Below are 19,240 nucleotides of genomic sequence, written 5' to 3' on the forward strand. Positions count from 1 at the left end.
CCTTCAGACGTTTCTCATTGGGTCCATCTCGCTTGGGCATGGTGCGCAGCGAGCGCCGCCGCCACCAACTTGCAGAGGGTCCGTGCCCGTCCAGGGGAGGCGATCGTGAGCCCCTACACGCATTTCGTCGAGCAGACTGGCTGCGCCCTGTGCGAGAACGGGGAGAGGGGCTGCTGTGGCCTGTGGCTGCGGGGCTGGGGCGAAGGGGTCATGCTGGAGTGCACTTGAGGAGGCACGCTCGGACAGGGAGTACGGTGGGGAAAGGGGTCAACTGTTTACTACACATTTAAACAATTTTTCTACTAAAATTCTTTCCCAAAATTAAAAATCGTCCTTCAGCCAGGAACATTTGTTTCAAAAGGAGACCAGCAGCAGGATTTTCTTCTCCTTGTCTTCTTGAAATAAAAAGAGAGTTCACACAAGACCTAAACAAATGCTTAATCGAAATTCAAGTGGACATATCCAAAAAAAATCTTTTTTTTCAGAAACCAACATAATAAAAATACTAGGTACTACCCTGCCTGAAGTGTTATGCCATAATCTATGGGACGAACCAACTGGGATTAGTTGAGTATTCGCCGTCTCTCTTCGCTGGTGGCCTGTAGACGCACTCCAGAGTCTCGTCCTTCATGCTGTAGCAGTACGCCGCCGCTGTACAAGCTCCGATCAACAGGTCGTGCACGTAGTAAATCCTGCCGCCGCCGCCGCCTCTGTGGAAGGTGGCGTGGTGGCCGTCGAGGAACAGGTCGTAGTCGCCGCCGCCGATGATGCCGTCGAGACCGACGACCACCTTGCGCCACGCGAGGCCGTCGTGGCGGTCCTGCGCCAGCTCGAAGACGTCGAAGCTCACCGGCTCGGAGGATCTCGACCTCACGCGGACCCTCACGCAGAGCAGCCTGCTCGGCAGCGCCACGAGGTGGAGGTAGTCCCGCTGGTTCATGTCGCCCTGGGGGTGGCAGCAGCCCCACATCTTGGTGGCGAAGTTGGTCGTCCCCGGCGGCACGTCCACGACGTCGAGCACGTCCAGCGTCGCGGCGTCGAACACGGCCGTGCCGCCGTTGATGTCCAGCGCGAAGATCCTGCCGCCGAGGTAGGCGAAGTCGGCGAAGCTGAACAGGGACGCGCCGTTGTAGGCGTCCTCGTCGTCCTCGACGACGGTGTTGTCCAGCTTCGTCCAGGCGGCGTCGCCCGGCCGGCAGAACACCAGCCCCGTCTGCCCGTGCAGCGGGTGGTACATCAGGATCAGCGTGCCGTCGGCGCCCCCCGCCGGCGCGGCGTGGAAGCCGAAGCGGATGCTGCCGGAGAACTGGAGGTGGGTGTCGATGTAGAAGTAGGTGTACTGCTGCGACTGGACCTGGATCTTGTTCTCCGCGCACGGACTCGGCTTCGGAACGGAACGGCGGAGGCGGAGGCTCCTCACCCACGCGGGGTCCATGCGAACCTGCCAGCGTGATGATCGCCGCCGGCGAGCGCGAGGCCACCGGTTGCCGGCGACGGCCGCCGCCGTGCGGAGCCGGAACCTGAGCTTCAGCAGGAAACTGATCCGCCGGCGCCGCGGCACGCGCGCGGCGGCCGCCTCCGGGGTGGCGGCGGGCGCGTCGAAGTGCTCGTAGCCGGTGATGACGACGCGGGACGTGGGCGTGGCGCGGACGGCGGTGAGGTTGGGCAGGGGGGCCGTGGCGCCTGTGGCGAGGTGGGAGAGGCGGCAGGACGTGTCACGGACGTCGACGACGGCCGACCACCCGCGCGCCAGTGGGAACACGAGCGTGTAGTCGGAGCCGGCGCGCGGCGGGGCCGGGAGCAGGAGCCGCGGCGCGGCGCGGGCGGCGGCGCGCCACGCCCGGCAGACCGAGCGGAACAGGGTGACGCCGGCGGTCACGTCGTCGCGGGTCTTCCGGGCGATCCGGTCCAGGAGCTCCGGGGGAAGCTGCGACCAGTTGGGCTTGCCGTCGGAGGCCGCCATCGCGCACCACGCGCCAGGGGTCGACATTCCCGAGCACGTCGGCGAGGTTTCGATCGGTGGGGGGAGCTTGGAACGAAGGACGACGACGACACGAGGAGGCGGCAGATCGATCGCACAGAACTTATTGTGCACGCGCGTGCTGGTGAGGGCATCCGATCCGCGGATCCGCCGGACTGAGGGCTCGATATCAGGAATCCGTTCCTCGAAGATAGCATGCATTTCAGTTTTATCAAAAGACGACGCTGGAATGCCGAGTTTGCTGTTTTCAGGATTTCTATCAAAATTTTGTGCTCTTGTATATTTGCATGTGCATTCTAGCATCATTTGTTGCTGTTCATTTAGCTCATACCGCATTGAGCAATATAATTAACCACATCAAGATTAGCTCATACTGCATTTGTTGCCTCGCCCATGAGGCCATGATCAATCCACCGCCTCATCTGATCAGCCCGAATAGCGGAATGCCAAGTTTGCTGTTTTCAGGGTTTCTATCAAAACTTTGTGACCTTTGGCTCATCCACTGAACGCATCGCACATCGCGTTGCTAGGCTCCGCCATGGCGCCGCTCCTCTAGAGTAGCTCCCAACATGGTGACCACTCCAGAGTACCTAAAAAGGAAATTAAACATGAGGGAGCTGGCTGCTATGGTACTCTGATTAATTTTATTTTTAGGAGGTAATCAGATAAAGAAATTTATAAAAGGAAAAAAACGAAACGGCTACCGTCCCCCAATCACGCGAACGGCCAGGTCGTCGCTGCCGTGATTCCTGTGCTGTTTTGCCAACTACTTTGAGCCACTGCAAGGCAGACCCAGCGATCCATGGGGCACCCACTCCGATCCAGCTGCCAGATGGGCCTCCATTGTTTCCGGCATGCACCTACACGGAGCCCTGCATGCATGTTAAGTCTCGAGTTCACAATGAGAAATAGTTTGAGATTGTTACTCAGTTACTTGTGGTTAAGACCTCGATTGTTGAATATGAATGTGCATTTCACACGGCTTGTAGCTGGTTTCTCTTGAGACTTGATGTATTTGTATACCCAAGGAGATATATGCAGCTTTTGAGAAATCTACCATGGTCGGTGGCTCATATATTGCTAATGTTATAGATCAGAGAGATACAAATACTATCGGTTGTTGTCAAACCATCATGAGTCTATCTACTCCCTACGGCTTTGAAATGAACCTCAGGAACCTGTAAATTGTTCGGAGCCTATGACTTAGTCCTATCAACGAGTAGAAAACCAATAGGAAATTAAAGGCTTTCTTGTTGGCCTCTAACCACCAGGAGTGTCTCCCTTCATCTACGCGCGCAAGCAAAAATTTCAATCGCATCTCTCACCTCCCACTCGTGATGTCTCCTATATCCCCCGCCCCTGTGATATCTCCCACAATTGCACCGCTACCCTTAGTGGCGCCTCTTGAACTGCGCCGCCCTGGCGCCCTCCTTATGCTTCCTCCCTCCCTGTAGGCCCGCCATCCCCATGGCCTCCGCCCACCCTAGCGAGCCATGCATCCAACCCCAGCACTGCAGCTCCTATGAAATCGCCACTTCCAGCACATGACCTCGCTCGATGGTACGGTCTGCTTACCGTCGCACAATAGGAGAAGATCCACTCCTATAAGAGGCGCGTGGAGGAGATCTTCAACAGTAAATGCTCTGCCGCTACAAGAACCACAAGTGGCGCAGAACGAGGTTCCTTCAATCTAAAGATCCTTCCGCACCGTTCTGATATGCATTCGTGGAACTTAGCCGTGGTAGTATCTATTATGTGTAGTTTCATGGGTACTAAACCACCATGCAATTTGTACTGCAGTTTTGACATGCATTCGTGGAACTTAGCCGTGGTAGTATCTATTACGTGTAGTTTTATGGGTACTAAACCACCGTGCAATTTGTACTGCAGTTATATGCATTCGTCTGCGTGTACATTGAGGAAAAGCATGCACACGGTACCAGCGTGCCGCCTTCCTCATGTTTCTCGTTGCGTGTGCAACTAAAAAAGGAACCAGGTCCTCGCTCGACAGACCTACCCCTGCAGCTAGCCTTTTTTTAAAAGCAAATGCCCTGCATGCAATGGGGCATGGGCCACGAAGGGATCAGTTCCTCCCTCGACAGAGACACAAAGCAGATGCCACTAGCTAGCTTCATATAGGTAGGTAACGCCGCTGGTGGTAGAACCGGCCGTAACGAGACAAGAGAAGATAGATGGCGGAGGCCGTCATTGGGCCGCTGCTGGGGAGGATCCAGCAGCTGGTGGTGAGCGAGGGTAGGAAGTTGGCGGCTGTAAGCGAGGACATTCAGAGCCTCCGTGACAAGCTCATCCTCATTCAGGCCTTCCTCTGGGATGCGGACCTTCGCCGTCGTGCAATGTCCGACGAGTTCACACGAGCATGGGTGCAGCAAATCCGAGATGCCGTGTTTGACGCACAGGATTCTATCGACCAATACTTCTTCAGGGTGGACCTCTCGAGGTATGTATCTTATATATCTTTCTTTCATGCGCACAAGACCCTTCTAGCTACTTGTTTATTTTAACTAGACCATGATCTTTAGTTAACAGGCCATATAATTAAAGAAACGTTCTTCCTTTCTAGTAGCAAACGTCTTCGGTTTTTCAAACAGTTGCTAAAAGTAGAAAAATCTTAGGTTAAGAAGAGCTGGTGGTTTGTTGGGTGGGGGGGGGGGGGGGGGGCAGGCAGCGAGCTCGTTGCGGAGTTAGGTTTAAAATCTACAACCTACTATTATGTATTATATTCTAACCAATTATACTTGGTAAATTATGATGGCGGCCGGGGTGTTCAGTGGCTCCGCCACTGGTTGCAAGCATAGAGCGTCGGAGGTGGTGGTGGGGGGAGGTATTCGCCTGTGCAAAGCTCACCGAAGTTCAGCGTGGTGCGCCGGATCACAAGGCGTGCGCGGTGTGGTCGGGACATGAAAATGGAAAGTGAGACGGTGCGGTCGCCTGCCTCAAACTGTCCTGGTTAACGTGAGCCACGTATCCTTCTCTAGCTCCTCACTTAATCTCATCAGGATTTGACCATAGAGGGGGCCAAGCTAAGACGCTGAGTATAAAAGACCTCATAAGGATAATTTTAGAGTACTAGAGTATGTACGATTCTAATAGCATGACCAACAAAATTATGGGTCTACAAGCGTGTTTGGGAATGGCTTCTCATAGTTCAGCTACTTGCTCTAGTTGTCAAAAAAACTAGTTTATTTATGGGGGAGAGAAAGGAACCGCTTCATGCTTCAGTAGCTCTAAAGTGTGCATTGAAAGGTGGAGATAGAGCCGGGCAAAGCCATGCCAAATGAATCCTACCATAGACAATGTCAAAAAAATTAAAAGGAATCGTATCTGGTAACGTATTTGGAGATGAATATACGAAGATGATGCTTGCTACTGTGGCAAAGAAGGTCGATCGGCTGATCAGGAGGTTAGGGATTGGAAATGAAACACGTAATTTGATCTTTGAGGCTCCGATATTCAGTTGACCTTCAATTAGCCTGCAGCAGGCTTATAGTTGATTTTTGTCACTTGTGTACTGGGGCTTTGGAGTGGAGAATTGCAAACAATATTTGTAGCTCATACATCCACCTGTGAAAAACAAATAAAAAACGTACATAGAGCCTGCTAATTATGATAGATCAGCACACAGGCATAATTAGCAGGCTCCATGTACACATTCATCCCTATGAACGCACACATGCACATTCTACCCCTATGAAGGTGCACATTCTACCCCTATGAACGACATCGAAACACTAGGTCGGCTGGTTCAAGAAGTCATCACAGACACCTCAATATCGATGGAGATGTCGCCTCTCACTGGAAGGATAATTAGCCGTAAATGTGAGCGCCCATGCCAAGTCTAGGATTTGATGAACCCGAGTGTGCAGGTTCCACCACAAGAGACCTTATTTGTCGGTTTCAGAAATGGCCGGCAGCTAAACCTACTTGAAGTGTGTGCATATCACGCGTCGTGATCGGATATGGTCTAACACACAATGACTCAAGATTTATAATGGTTCAGGCAATCATGCCCTACGTCCAATCGGGGTTAGTCGGATGTATTGCTTGAGCCCAGGTGCTCGTAAGAGTTGGGGAGTTACTAGCTTTCGAGCAGAAGTTGTGAGATTTGAGAGTCTATCGTCCCTGGTATCCTAGACGGAGGGCCCTCCCTTTTACAGTCCAAGGGGATCTTATTTACAGGGGAACTAAGAGTGTAAGGATAGAAAGAGAGAACTCCCGACTCCGCTGGTCGGAGTCGCCAGCTTCGTCAGTCGGGTCTGCCCATCCCGTTAGTCGGAGTCTTCCGATGACCACCGTCCAAGTCCTGCATCGTGGGGCAAGTGTCTTGTCTTGTCCCTGCGCATCATGCTCCGTCGGTTGGAGGTCGTGGGGACGTTGATAGGTATGGTACGACTGTCACGTCCCGTCACTGGCGCCACGCTCGGTCACTCCGTCGTGACGGGGGCGTGCCGGACATATCATGATAACATTACGTCCCGTTCCTTTGCGAGGACGAGCAGGTAGAATAGCGGCTGCTGCTGCCACAGCAAAGGGGACTGTGACCCTGTGGAGGGAGTGGGCTGGTCAACGAGAAGTGAGCCCGCTGGGGACCCCGGGTCCCTGGACCCATCAGAGGGCCCCAAGCGGCTTTGCAATTTGTTTAATCGCGAAGGCGCTATTCTTACTGCGCCGTGCTTTTGCTCATAGTGAGAGGTCGCATCACTCTGTCTTAGCCGTAGAGAGACACCGTGTAGGAGAGGCTCCCCCTTGTGACCGTGAGTCAATCGGGGTTGCCCTTATTTGTCTGCGTAATCAAGGAGCCGTAGTGGCTCCAGCTGTGTGCTCTTGGTGAAGAATCACGAGGCCTGCCCGAGGCGGCGTGGGCGTTCAGTCGGCAGCAGATGGACTACTTGCCTTCGCCTCCTACCAAGGTGTCCTTGGGGGAGGGGATGCAAGAAGGAGACTTGTAAGGAAGTTGTTCCTCCCAGTCTTCCCACGCTTGCAGCAGCCCTCCAAAGGTTACCAGTGTTACCACCCTGGTGGTGGTAACGGGTTTTCGTACTTTGTAACGGCCATGGGCCGACTGTACTTTGCAATATTTAGTCGCCAAGAATAAAGCTCATTTATCTCGGGGTGTATTGTATTTATCGCGCCCGTCCGTGAGTCTGGTCGGGGGCTGGAATTTTGTCGTCCTTCTCGAGTGGGAATGCGGCTCCCCGACTTGCCGCACTCCGGCCATAAAGGAGGGTGGTCGTGTCGACGGCATCGTGTGCATGTATGCATGGAGGTGACCTCGTCCACGGTCTCCGCGACTGGAGGAGTTGAGCCGGGTCACTTGCCTCGATGGCTCGAGTGACGGGCTCAGTGAGCTCCTAACGAGTGTGCCCGGGCAAAATTTCAGACATCTGAGTGGAATCCGGGTCCGTCATTCGTGACAGGGTCGGCATAGCCTACAGGTGGCATTCCACTGCTCCATGACCCGCCTCCCGACAGATGCCAGAGTCGTCCGACCGACTCAGGTGGCCCGCTGGCCTCTCCTCGATGGAGATTTTGTGGGCATGGCTCGAGGTCCGGATCGGATGAGAAGGTTGAGATGACCCGAGTCGCTGCCTGAGCAGGTCGGGCAAAGGCCACTGGGGGCTCATCTGCATTTTCTCCCCTAGCTCTATTTGACGCGAGGCAGCCTCGAGTCCTCCCCAGACCGGCCTTCAAACCTCGGTCGGTCGGATTCCCAAGTCGGGACCCGTTAGCACGCTTTTTTACGGCCACGCCATCTTTGTTTCGGTAGTTTTAATGTGTTTCAAGAATTGAGCAAATTAATGCGATTATTGACTAGGGATGTGGCCCGTTGAGGCTTACCTGGGAAGTTGGAGGGTTGCCCCATTTTTCGCATCCATGCCGCAATCATGGTGGGTCCCCTTGTGCCGCCAACCAGCTCCGTGATCTTGGATAGAGCTGGGTGCCGGTCGCGACGGCGATTGTGGAGGCCACCACCGCTGAGTGGGTGAAGGCAGCTCGCCGCGTGGAGAGGGAAACAGCCCTGGGCAGCAGCGGCGTCCAAGCAACAGAAGCTGGGTTGAGCGCCGCCGCAACTATGTTGGTCCCTAGCTAGGAGGCTCCTCCTGTTGAACCTGCAGCACGGCCCCTCCCATCCACATCGTCAGCCAACGCAAACGGGTTGCCGCAATAAAAAGCATTTGTCATGTAGTTAGCTTTCCTTTCTAGAACAATTTGTGCGGGGGTCTTGACGGGCCCCTAACTGAACAACTTTAAGTGCTTGTAATCGCTTTCGTTTTATTGTTGTTGGGAAGGTGGTCCCGTCCGTATTCCTTTGTTTCCTAGAGTGATTTCTGCTTTCGCACTTTTCCTTTCGAACCTGCTCGTTAGCCGTAGGCTGCAGCGTGTAGCTGGGGGCTAGCCCGAGTGGCGTCAGCTGCTAGTTCGCCGTAGGTTGTGATGAGGGCTCGGTAGGTTAGGTGGCCCGACAGAAATCACTTAGGTAGCGCTGGGAAATGGGTTGCCCCATTCGGGTGAAAAGAGGTTGCCTTTTTGTGCGTGAGTTTTAAAAGGAGAGAGGGGGTAACGGTGCACATGGCGGTGTACCCCCACGTGGCCCCCGAGCGACCCGGGCCGAGAGTGCTCAGGCCGGAGTGCTATAGGAGTCATCTTTTGAACAAAAGCGCATGAAAGGATTGAATTTAGGGGAAGAAGCGACGTAATTGCTCAATGTTCCAAGTGTTGGTGAGAATGTTGCCGTCACTGTCCTTCAGTCAGTAGGTTCCTGGCCAAACCACCTTCGTGATTTTGTACGGTCCTTCCTAGGGTGGAGTAAGCTTGTGCTTATCCTTGGTCAATTGCGTTCTCCTCAGCATCAAGTTGCTGACTTCGAGGGTTCTTCCCCGGATCTTCCTCTCTTGGTACCTGTGAAGGGTCTGCTGGTAGCTTGCTGAGCGAACCAAGGCCGTCTCCCGGGCCTCCTCCAACAAGTCAACCGCATCCTGCTGAGCCTCCGCGGCTCGATCAGGGTCAAAGGCCTTGCCCCTTGGGGCGCCATAGTCTAAGTCGGAGGGTAGCACAGCTTCCGCCCCGTATATTAGAAAGAACAGGGTGAATCCTATGGACCGATTGGGAGTTGTCCTCAAGCTCCAAAGGACGGCTGGGAGTTCCTCAACCCAGCGCTGGACTTTTTGAGCTGGTCGAAGATGTGAGAGTTGAGTCCCTGGAGGACCATACCGTTCGCTCTTTCGACCTGTCCGTTGGTGCGTTGAGGCGTCATCGGCCGTCCTTCTTCCTTTTCTCCTGCCTTGCGGAGGGGCCCTCATCCTGGTCCTCCCGCTTGGCCTTGCCCTTAGCCCGACCGTCGGTGAAGACCGCCCCGACTGCCTCCTCACTAGAGGCATGGTTCGTGGCGATATCCAGGAGCTCACGGGTGGTGCACGGCTTTCGACAGCCGAGCATGTGAACGAGGGGCTTGCAGGTGGTCCCAGAGAGGAACACGCTGACGACGTCTGCGTCGATGATGTCAAGGAGAGAATTGCATTGCTTGGAGAACTGGCGGATGTAGTCCCGCAGGGACTCAGCTCCTGTTTGTAGCTCTTGAGGTCCTAGGAGTTTCCAGGGCACACATACGTCCCTTGGAAATTCTCAACGAAGACCCGTTTGAGCTCCGCCTAGCTACGGATGCTGTTGGGCAGCAGGAATTCGAGCCACACTCGAACGTGCTCCCCGACACAGATGGGGAGGTACTGGATAAGGAAGTAGTCATCATCCACCCCTCTGGCTCGGCAGGCGAGCCGAAAATCTTCCAACCATACAATAGGGTTCGTCTCCCCGGTGTACTTGATGATGTTGGTGGGCGGGCGGTGGATCTCCTGCTGTTGAGGGTCCGTAGGCTTGGGCAGGTTGCGCAGGAGCATCGTTGTGGCGGCGATGTTTTGCCCAGCCCACGCAAACTATGGTGGGCCATTGGCATCTGTGATGATGTCCTGTTGGACTTGACGAACAATAGTTAATGGGCCAGGCCCACGTAGAATAGCAGGCCGGGCCATGCACTGCGCATCGCGCGCTCGTCGCCAAACCTATAGCTTCCGGGAGCTATATGGTTTCTACCTTCTCCAGATTCCATCCATCTCCCTCGCCTCACCCGCACCGCCGCAGCTCACTCGCCGGCGCGTGGAGGGGTGGGAGGTGAGGTGAGCGGCTGACGGTGAGGTCGCCGCCGACCGGGGGAGGTGGTGGAGGCAGCGGCAGTTATGCTTTGGGGTTATCGGGGTGGGGTAATGGCCTCCAGCCATAGAATAGGAGGGGGCCCGGGGCGGCGGAGGATGGGTGGCGGCGACGGTTCGGTCGGCGGAGGGTGAGGCGGTGCAGAAGCGCCACCGGCCGAGTGGGACTGGATTCTCGGTGGGCGGTGGCCGGCAGCGGGGGCGGGAACACCCACCTTGTTAGGAAGGGCGAGGTCGAGGGGGCGGAGGCGGGCGATGGGCAGACGGCGCGACGGACGAAGAGGCGGGGCCAGATGAAGAAGGAGCCGTGGTGAGCCGGTGGTGGACCTCAAAGCCACCACTCCTATCTGGCTTCCACAAGCCATATAGGAGCCCCACGCTCATGACGTTGAGAGATACACTTTCTGAAAAAAACATGGGACGAATTGTAAAGACCTATATGGCACTTGGGCGCTAGCAAGCCGTTGGGGCATCCAGCCCAGCAGCGGCCCAAGGAGCAAAAATAGCATAGTTCGGTTAGTTGTTCTTCTTCTTCTTTCTTCCTAAAATTGTTCCTCAAGGAGGAAAAAATTGTTCCGGACGAAGAAACAAATTGTGGAAATATCTCTGGTGTTAGGGTTTATATGTGTATTATCAAACACGATACCACCTTTATATGTGTATTTAAAATTCCAACAAAAATATAAATGGATAGAGCATGCAAGCATCTATCATCATGCATAAATTATGATGCAATTGAAACTTGTGCAATGAGAAAAAAAATAAATCAGCCTATGAATAGTAGCGGGTTATGGGTCTTAGATGAACCATTGCAACTTGCACTGTTGACACATGATTACTTTTTTGTTGCATCTTGTACAAGTTTCCGTTGCATCTTAATTTTTGCATGATGGTAGAATGTGACATGAACTATCCATTCATATATTTTTGTTAGAATTTTTGAGTAATGTACTTGCACAAATTTGAAATGGTACACGGTAACGCCTGAGATGTTGTCAACAAGTTGTTCCGCGTGAAGAACCAATTGTTCCGGGCGAATAAACGATTTGTTCGGCAATGTCGCGGTAGGGTGACGGTGGCGCAGCGCGCGACGTCCTGGCGCGGGAGTGGGGTCGCGGCGCAGCGCGGCGTCGCACCGCGGGGGCAGGGTCGCGGCGTGGCGCGGGGCGCAGTACGGGGACGCGGCGGCAGGGCGAGGCGGGGGCGCGCGAGGTAGGGCCGCGGCGGCGCGGGTGCCGGGAGATGAGCAGAGCGGGCGGTGGTCGAGGAAGGAAGAAGTTTGGGTATATTTATTTCACGTGAATTTCAAGAGTTTAGCTTGTTTCCTGAGATAAAATGGAAGTCATTAAATTATTTCAAAAACTGGATCGAAAATGTGAGTATAGGAGGAGGATTTTCCGGTGACATAAAAGAGTAGAACTTGATAGCCAGGTTTGTGAAGCATTCATGACTGATTCTCAATTTTGAGAACTATGAATTTGACCAAGAGATTATATTTGGATTTTTAATGTTCAAGATATAAGAGGTACAGATATGATCAAATATTCCTCAGTATTGCTATGTTTTGCATATATTTATTATCTTTTTTTAGAGGAATCAACGAAACTTAGGAAAACCTCTGTCTCTAGGATCGACTTAAGTTACAGAGATGTCACAACAAACCCGGTCAAAAATACCAGAACTGTAGCAAATCAAGTTGAAATCAATCCAAATATACTCTTGTTTATAAACCATTTACAGCCCATGTGCACTTGCCAGTTAAACATATGGAGATTAACTGAAGGGGGCCACGTGCAGAAAAAGCATAAGATACATCTAAGCTACAATACAACCCATCATAGCCTTGATCCCAGCATCATCTGTATATTATATAAAATGCTATGAATATCATAGCCAAGATCCAGATTTGTCAGTTGCGCTGTCAGGCTGATGACTTCCTTAGTGTCTAGGGTTCAAATCCTGATATGCACATCTTGGCCATTTGGGCTATTGTCTAATGTGAGGACAGAGCAGAAACAAGACCGTATCCGGCAAAAGCCAGACCAAAGAGAAGAATGACATAGTCCAGCACCCGCCTCCATAAGGACATTGACGAGCCTACAATGCTGAGATGGAAGAGAGCAGGCAGCACGAAGGAGAGAAGCGCGCACATCGTACTTCCGACGAATGAGATGAACGACCCAAAAGCAGGGATGAAGGATGCCACCACAGTCAGGATGGCCACCACGAGGATGCGGCTTGAGGGCAGGCCTAGCCACTCAGCGCCATTGTGGGAGAGCTTCTGAAAGCATCCACTTGATCTGAATCTTGTCTCGACAATCTCATGGATCGGGTGCATCATAACTGGGAACGTGAACGCCAGCGCAATGCATAGGCCAACCTGCCAATTGATTTCAGATTGTTAAGGAAAAAAATGTGATTCAAAAATATCAATTTTCATCTAAGTCCCGTGTGAAAAGATTACTCTCGTCGATGGCGAATATGAATGCTACTTCAATGCAAAGCCAATCGGTCATGAAATTTCAAGACAGTCCAAATTACTACGCGTATTCATCCTTGTCTGTGTCCAGTGTGACAGTGATTCGTTTCACATTTTGTCAAAAGGAGATCATGTGCATAATTGATGACTTACAAGATCAGATCTTATATATATATATATATATTAAAATATCAAATAATTATCTTGCATTTTCAAATCAAACTGCATGCCTAAGTAAGCAACAAGAACTGAAGAAGCAAACTAATGAAAACTGCACTAACCTTAACTGCAACTGACGACCAATTGTTTGGAAGATTAAGTGTTATGATGTCTTTGGTGGCGTCACCATAGGCCAAGTACCCACACACTCCAAAACACACATACACGGTTATAATGGCAGCAACTGCTTGAGAAAGTACCCAGCGAAACTTTCTGCGCTCCGCCATTGAAGCTTCCAGTGCAAGGGTCATGCTGAATCCTTCAAAACAGAAGACTGCAACCCCAAAAGTGAATGGCACTGCCCAAAGTCCATTAAAAGCACTTCTGTTTGCAAAGGGATGATCAAAAAGTTGAAGATCCTCTTTGATCACAATTGCCATGGCAAGGACATTGCACACATCTGCAAATATACTGAATGGAGAAAGAGAAGGCAGTGAATGGATGAAGGAGAGTGCAATCTGCACAGGCAGGAGGATGGCAAAGATGAAGCCAGCTGGGGACATCAACTGGCTGAATATGGAATGAAGATTTTGGCCAATGAATATTAGGTAGGCTACAGAACCACCCGCCTGCGAAACAAGGATGAGGATTTCTGTCAAGCACCGACCTATAGCCCCAAAGCACCTTTCACCCAAATCCCCATATGTATAGTGACCCTGACAGCACTCTTCAGGTTCGTCCTCTTCGAGTTTATCCCTGCAGTCCACCTTCAAATTGGAAATGACACCAAGTAAATTAAACAGAAAGCAATTAATGAGTCCAAAGTTGTTCGATTCAGAAAGAAATCTTCTTTGATTTAGGTAAGCCACAGTCATAATTATACTGTCAAATGTGGAGTAGCACCAACAAAATTCTCAAGTGAAGTACAATTAAAATCTAAACAGATGAAAGTAAAAAGAACTATTATTTTTGGCTTTGTCGAAAGCAATTTTCTTTTCTGTCAGAAAACCGTTGGATTTTGGCAGTCAAATTTAAAATGAATCCAATAGCTGGTCAATTGCAAAACCAATTTGTTTTTTTTTTGGGCTAATACTCGGCAAAGTCTTAGTAATCTGTTGACTTCCAGTAGATTCTTCTTTCTTTTGGGCTACTACTAATGGAAGGTCCTCTGCGTTCAGTTTCTTCAAAAATCATAGGCAATCACAAATTGCCAATTTGCTGGTACACAAGTACTGTTACTGTACCTACCACCCGTAAACCAGAGTCTGACATTTGTATTGCTACAGCAAACACTTATATTTCAGAGCCTGAAATTTCTACTGCAGCATTGAGAGTTCAAGCGAAAACACTGAGCCGATTTTGTTTTTTTTTCTCTTCTCAGCATCGGGAATCTGGACAGAGTAGCAACAGCAGTGCTGTCTCGACCTTAGCCAAATTTTATTTTTACGAACGATTCGGATCTGCAAGAAGACGAACGAACTGCAGACAATTGCGGAGTTCACGGGAAAGAGGACTCTGCACTGTACTGTACTGTACTCTTGAGCAGAAAGCAGGGTGAGGAGAGGAGGGAGAGATGGGAAGGGGTGCTGACGAGTAGGAGCATGCAGTAGAGCGTGGCGGAGCCGGCGGCGGCGACGCCGACGGAGCCCGCGAGCCACCCGGCTGCCCGGAACGCGTAGGGGAGGCCGAGCACGCCGGTGCCCACGATGGAGACCACCACGTTCCCCAGCGTCTGCGCCGGCGTCGCCCCGCCGCGTCTCGGGCTTCCGTCCTCCTGCGCCAGCAGCAGCGGCGCCGCCGAAGCCGAGCCGTCCGCGGCCTTCGCCGCCGCCATCCCCGGCGCGGCCGGGCGAACACTCGGGCACAGGAGGGAGGGCCGCGAGGCGAGCAGTGAGCAGTGAGCTTCACGTAGCGAAATCGGATTCTTGATTCGTGCCAGCCTTGGGCGCACGAGGGAGGGAAGGACGGAGTTGGTGGGGGCAACCGGGCAAAGAAGGGGAAGCTGGCGCCGGGAAAGAAACGAGCAGCCGCCGCCGTGGCGGTGCGGGTGTTGTCTGGATTGGTCAGTGCTCCAGATTCGCCAGCTCTTTTCCTTTTTCTTTCAGGTTCTCTCTTCTTCTACTCGTTTTCCACTCGTCTTCATCGTACCTACTAAGACAAACCACAAGGCCCAAACGTTCATTAAATTCGGGGGAGGATCCAACCATACATGAATTCTTGTGGTTCCAAGATAAACTCAAGTGATACTCCAAAAAACAGATGTATATCATCTATCCATATTGATTCTATGACGTACCCCTGTTTTTAAACAAAGTTTGAGTTTCTTAATAACTTATTTGAATAATAATAGGTCGTCTTTGACGACTATATGTTTGAATCTTATTCAAAAAGTTTTGTAAAAAGTTGGTCGATCGTGTTATATTAAACAAGTTATGTACAAAACTTAAATGAATGATTTGTACTATCTTTTTAATTTGTTTTCTGCGAGAAGTTGAGCTGTGACAGAACTATACGTGTTCTAAAAAGTTTTCAAAAACTAAACAAAAACATCTCCCCAAAGATTCTTAAGACAAAATCCTGGTAAAATCTGTGTTAAAGTAATCATGAAAACTTGTTCTTAGAAGTTGTACATAAGAACTTCTGACAACATAAAATTTTTTCTTTTTGTAAATGCTTTGCTCAAAAGTTATCCAACGAGGGAAGTTATCGAAAAGTATACCATCGAAATTGGCAGCGCAGACGGCACAGCCTGCAGGCCTTTTAGTTCCGAAAGACTAAAGTTTAGTTTATCATAAAAAAATTTTACCATTTAGAAGTATTAAATAAACTCTATTTATAATTTTTTTCACATATGGATGCTAATTCGCGAGATGAATTTAATGAGCCTAATTAATCTATGATTTGCTACAGTAACCATCCATTAATTATGGATTAGTATACCTCATTTCGTTAGATTCGTCTCGCGAATTAGTCGAGGAGTTTTGCAATTAGTTTTATAATTAGATTTAATGCTTCTGGTTACTAAGGATATAAGTTGATACCAACCTACATTAAAAGAAACAGAACAGGTATACCAGAAATATAACCGCTCTTCAAATTTATTAATGGTCTACGATTTATTTCATCTTCAAATTTATTAATCATGTGAGGATTCAAGCCGCTCTTAACCATGAGCACGGCTTATATATATATCAGTTTTCACTCTGCAGAGGTTGTACATTTTACTTATAATTTGTGTCTTCCGATTTGCCTGAGGTAACTAGCCTATTAAATATTTCCGAGGTGAGTGGTAAGGAATTCACTACGAGACCTTTACAAAGATTTCCTAACTTATGACAATTCGCTAAGATTTTAAGTCAGAAATTTTAAACCATGAAAATATATCCTAAGGATCCAAAAATTCTGGAAAATTTTTCCAGAAGATAGTTTGGGACACGGAGTCCTAATAAAATATTTAGAGCTCGTGAAAAAAAAATTAGAGCTTTTTAATAAATGGATTTAACTCTACGGATAAGAGAATAATTACCAGAAAATTTTAGAATATTCTTGAAAAATTCTAAAGATGTATGAATATATTTAAAAATATTTACATATTTTAGGGTGTGACACTTCATCACCACGTCGTCCACACGCCTATGGCCTCTGCCGGGTGTAGGTACTTGTAGATGGCGAAGGCTCCCTTGCAGCGAGCGCGCACCAACCATCAATGGTGATGGCGACGGGGAGAATGAACATGACCGTTGTGACGGAGAAGCGACGCGTGGCGAGTGGAACTCCGGCACCATCCGTCGTTCGAGCTAGCGGCACGCACCAGTGGCACGGCAATCAGGGGTCAGGACGGGATGGGACGGGACACTTGAGCTGGGTCCATGGTTCAATCCAAGGGGACTAGCAGACGGCCAAAAGCATTGCCGTTTTTCCACTTTCTAGATATTCCAATAGAGACTTTCATCCCTTGCCATGCTGTGGGATTATCATGAGGCTCCACGCAATCACAACTTGATGGAGAAATTCTCTATAGGTTTGATTAAATTTGATCAAATTTAACTTAGGATAAATATAATACAACCTTTAGCCTACCACTAAACCTCGAAAAGAAAATTTGCACATCTACTTGGGCTTGGGCTTGGGCTTATATATACCTGCTTGAGCCTAGGGAAGAAGAAGCAGGCCCAGTTGAGCTCGACGCCGATGCTCCGTGTTTGAACCGCAACATACGAAACAATCTGTAGCTATAATCATGGTGAACTTTGGTGCCCGTTTGTGTATGCACGCGTGTCAAGGAAAAGAGCGTCAGAAATACTTGAAGATGTTCGTGAGGACTGAAAAAATGGGGAGCTAGCCCTATAAACCGAGTTCAAAACAGATCTTTTTTTGATACAACCCAAGCCCAATTTACTTGCGCGGGCCCTCCATTCGTGCGCTTACGTACGATGGCCCAAATGGAAAAAGAAAACGCATCAACACAGGCCCATGTACGTGGTGGCACCAAATCCAAATGAGTGCTAGGCTGCTTGCTTGCCGTCATCCTGTGAAATAAAAAAAAATCCAAAATTTACAATATATATATATATTAAAGATTTGTTTGTTTGCCTCATAGATTATTTATATAATCTGATTTACGGTTGATTGCACAGGCATGTGCTTACGCGTGAGGATAAGAAACACGGATCTGTTTTAGAGGAAACGTGTTTTGGTTGGTCCAGGGCTCCAGCAGGCACAGAACATGGATCCTTTTTATACCGCTGGCCACGCGAAATTTCTTCTATGCCGCGCGCGCGCGCCTGCTCCTGTTTATAAATTGAGATCGTCCAGACCCCAACCACAATGGCCAGCTGAAGAGCTGCCACTTCTACTGCTAGGACACGACAGCGAGATCGAATCCACCGCCGAGGAGGTCGAGCTACCAGCGACCGCGATCCCCAATGGCGGCAGCGCCCTGCGACGGAGCTCCGCCCCAGGCGCCGGTGGCGGTGGTGTCCCCGCAGTTCTGCGCGCCGCACGCGGTGCCGCTGACGGTGGTCAAGAAGGCCATCAGCCTCTCCGGCGGGGACTTCGTCGCCACCGACGCCAACGGCGCCGAGATGCTCCGGGTGAAGGGCGCCGTCTTCAGCATCCACGATCGCCGCGTCCTCCGCGACGCCGCCGGCCAGCCCCTCGTCGCCATGCGGGAGAAGGTGGTATGACAAACTCATAAAGTAAACACGTACACGGCTCGACCGGACCGTGTTCAGTAGGATCGGTCGTTGACTTGATCTTCTAGTCTATGATCATCTGTCAGGCTTATTTTATTCTCAAAACAGCTTACCGTTATAGACTTTTCGAGGCAGTACTGATTCAGGGTGTCCTTGTGAAGAATATAGTATAGAGCAGATATATCTAACTAACTACTCTATCTAGCCTGAAACTTTTGACCAAAGATAATGGCAGCATCACATAACACTATAACAGGTTGCAGTACTATTACAAATGGTTATTCGAATTAGCAATACAAAAAGCAAGGTCAAATAAGCTGTGTTGTCGACATATTGAAAACACACAAATTCTACTGCTTCTGCCCATTTTACATATTTCTTAAATTCCAATAAACATAACAAAAACTGCCAGTATATTCTTCAGTAAGCAGAGTGGGTATGCCAAATACCTAATAAGCAACGGTGCATTTTATTACGTCAGGTATTTAGCATGCACAACAGATGGGAGGTGTTCAGAGGGGACAGCACGGGCACAAGCGACCTGCTCTTCACTGTGAAGAAAGCTTCAGTGTTCCAGCTGAAGACAGATGTGGATGTCTTCCTGGCCGGGAACGCCGCGCAGCAAGCCTGCGACTTCAAGATCAAGGGCAGCTACTTCGAGAGATCATGCGGCTTGTACCTCGGCAACTCCGACACCATGATCGCTCAAGTAATAAGTGCAAAACTTTGCTCGGTTGATTTATTTCGAATCTTCTTTTGTACTTTACAAATCTTCAGTGAATGTCTTTGGCGTTTGGACGGCGATGCAGATCAACCGCAAGTACACGGCCTCAAACGTGGTGCTCGGGAAGGACACCTTCGTTGTCACCGTGTTCCCCCACGTCGACTACGTGTTCATCGCGGCTCTTGTTGTGATCCTGGATGAGATTCACAAGGAGCGATTCGACTGATGGTCGACAATGCCGATCACAAGCTTCCATCGTTCAACTGTGTTAACAATGGAAGTGTGCTTATCGTGGGGTGTCATGCAATGTCCTTATTTTCGTCAAAAATACTGTTACCGTTTTACCATCTCCATACAAAATTGTTTTTTTCTTTTTAGAAAACAAAGATGTACCATTTCAGTACAAATTGTAATGCTAAATCCAAAAATATCTGGTATTCTGGCATCAGTTCGGTGGGCCCACAGACGCCTCGCTTCCTT

The 19,240-nt window shown here is 50.2% G+C and overlaps 3 protein-coding genes across 5 annotated transcripts; 2 read left to right on the plus strand and 1 right to left on the minus strand.

The window, feature by feature from the left end:
- Nucleotides 1–4,156: 4,156 nt before the first annotated feature.
- On the plus strand, nucleotides 4,157–17,691 carry LOC112880323 (putative disease resistance RPP13-like protein 3). 3 transcript variants are annotated; one of them, XM_025944875.1, is made up of 2 exons: nucleotides 4,157–4,439; nucleotides 17,479–17,691. In XM_025944875.1, the coding sequence occupies exons 1-2, from the start codon at nucleotides 4,174–4,176 to the stop codon at nucleotides 17,639–17,641; spliced, it is 429 nt and encodes a 142-aa protein (XP_025800660.1). In that variant the 5' UTR covers nucleotides 4,157–4,173; the 3' UTR covers nucleotides 17,642–17,691. The 3 variants fall into 3 exon arrangements, with proteins under 3 accessions (XP_025800660.1, XP_025800662.1, XP_025800661.1); XM_025944877.1 differs by lacking the exon at nucleotides 17,479–17,691 and adding an exon at nucleotides 16,441–17,468; XM_025944876.1 differs by lacking the exon at nucleotides 17,479–17,691 and adding an exon at nucleotides 14,223–14,421.
- On the minus strand, nucleotides 11,877–14,943 carry LOC112880321 (amino acid transporter ANT1). The gene is made up of 3 exons (XM_025944872.1): nucleotides 14,433–14,943; nucleotides 12,964–13,608; nucleotides 11,877–12,583 (listed from the first exon to the last, which is right to left on the minus strand). Exons 1-3 carry the CDS (start codon nucleotides 14,673–14,675, stop codon nucleotides 12,197–12,199), a joined length of 1,275 nt encoding a protein of 424 aa, XP_025800657.1. The 5' UTR covers nucleotides 14,676–14,943; the 3' UTR covers nucleotides 11,877–12,196.
- A 75-nt stretch (nucleotides 17,692–17,766) lies between the features above and the next one.
- Nucleotides 17,767–19,208, plus strand: LOC112880324 (protein LURP-one-related 15-like). Its single transcript, XM_025944878.1, has 3 exons — nucleotides 17,767–18,018; nucleotides 18,518–18,745; nucleotides 18,846–19,208. Exons 1-3 carry the CDS (start codon nucleotides 17,767–17,769, stop codon nucleotides 18,984–18,986), a joined length of 621 nt encoding a protein of 206 aa, XP_025800663.1. The 3' UTR covers nucleotides 18,987–19,208.
- The last annotated feature ends 32 nt before the right edge of the window (nucleotides 19,209–19,240 follow it).

Source organism: Panicum hallii, chromosome 2, assembly GCF_002211085.1.
Source record: "Panicum hallii strain FIL2 chromosome 2, PHallii_v3.1, whole genome shotgun sequence".
Classification (NCBI taxonomy): Eukaryota; Viridiplantae; Streptophyta; class Magnoliopsida; order Poales; family Poaceae; genus Panicum; species Panicum hallii.

What these genes read in the sequence shown, in the direction of transcription:
- LOC112880323 (XM_025944875.1), top strand. Translation starts at nt 4,174, where the DNA reads ATGGCGGAGGCCGTCATTGGGCCGCTGCTGGGGAGGATCCAGCAGCTG. An exon ending in TTCAGGGTGGACCTCTCGAG is followed by an intron (nt 4,440 to 17,478) that starts GTATGTATCTTA and finishes TTGATTGCACAG; the next exon opens with GCATGTGCTTACGCGTGAGG.
- LOC112880321 (XM_025944872.1), bottom strand. Translation starts at nt 14,675, where the DNA reads ATGGCGGCGGCGAAGGCCGCGGACGGCTCGGCTTCGGCGGCGCCGCTG. An exon ending in TCTACTGCATGCTCCTACTC is followed by an intron (nt 13,609 to 14,432) that starts GTCAGCACCCCT and finishes TCCAATTTGAAG; the next exon opens with GTGGACTGCAGGGATAAACT. An exon ending in GGTCGTCAGTTGCAGTTAAG is followed by an intron (nt 12,584 to 12,963) that starts GTTAGTGCAGTT and finishes ATCAATTGGCAG; the next exon opens with GTTGGCCTATGCATTGCGCT.
- LOC112880324 (XM_025944878.1), top strand. Translation starts at nt 17,767, where the DNA reads ATGGCGGCAGCGCCCTGCGACGGAGCTCCGCCCCAGGCGCCGGTGGCG. An exon ending in TCGTCGCCATGCGGGAGAAG is followed by an intron (nt 18,019 to 18,517) that starts GTGGTATGACAA and finishes TTATTACGTCAG; the next exon opens with GTATTTAGCATGCACAACAG. An exon ending in CCGACACCATGATCGCTCAA is followed by an intron (nt 18,746 to 18,845) that starts GTAATAAGTGCA and finishes ACGGCGATGCAG; the next exon opens with ATCAACCGCAAGTACACGGC.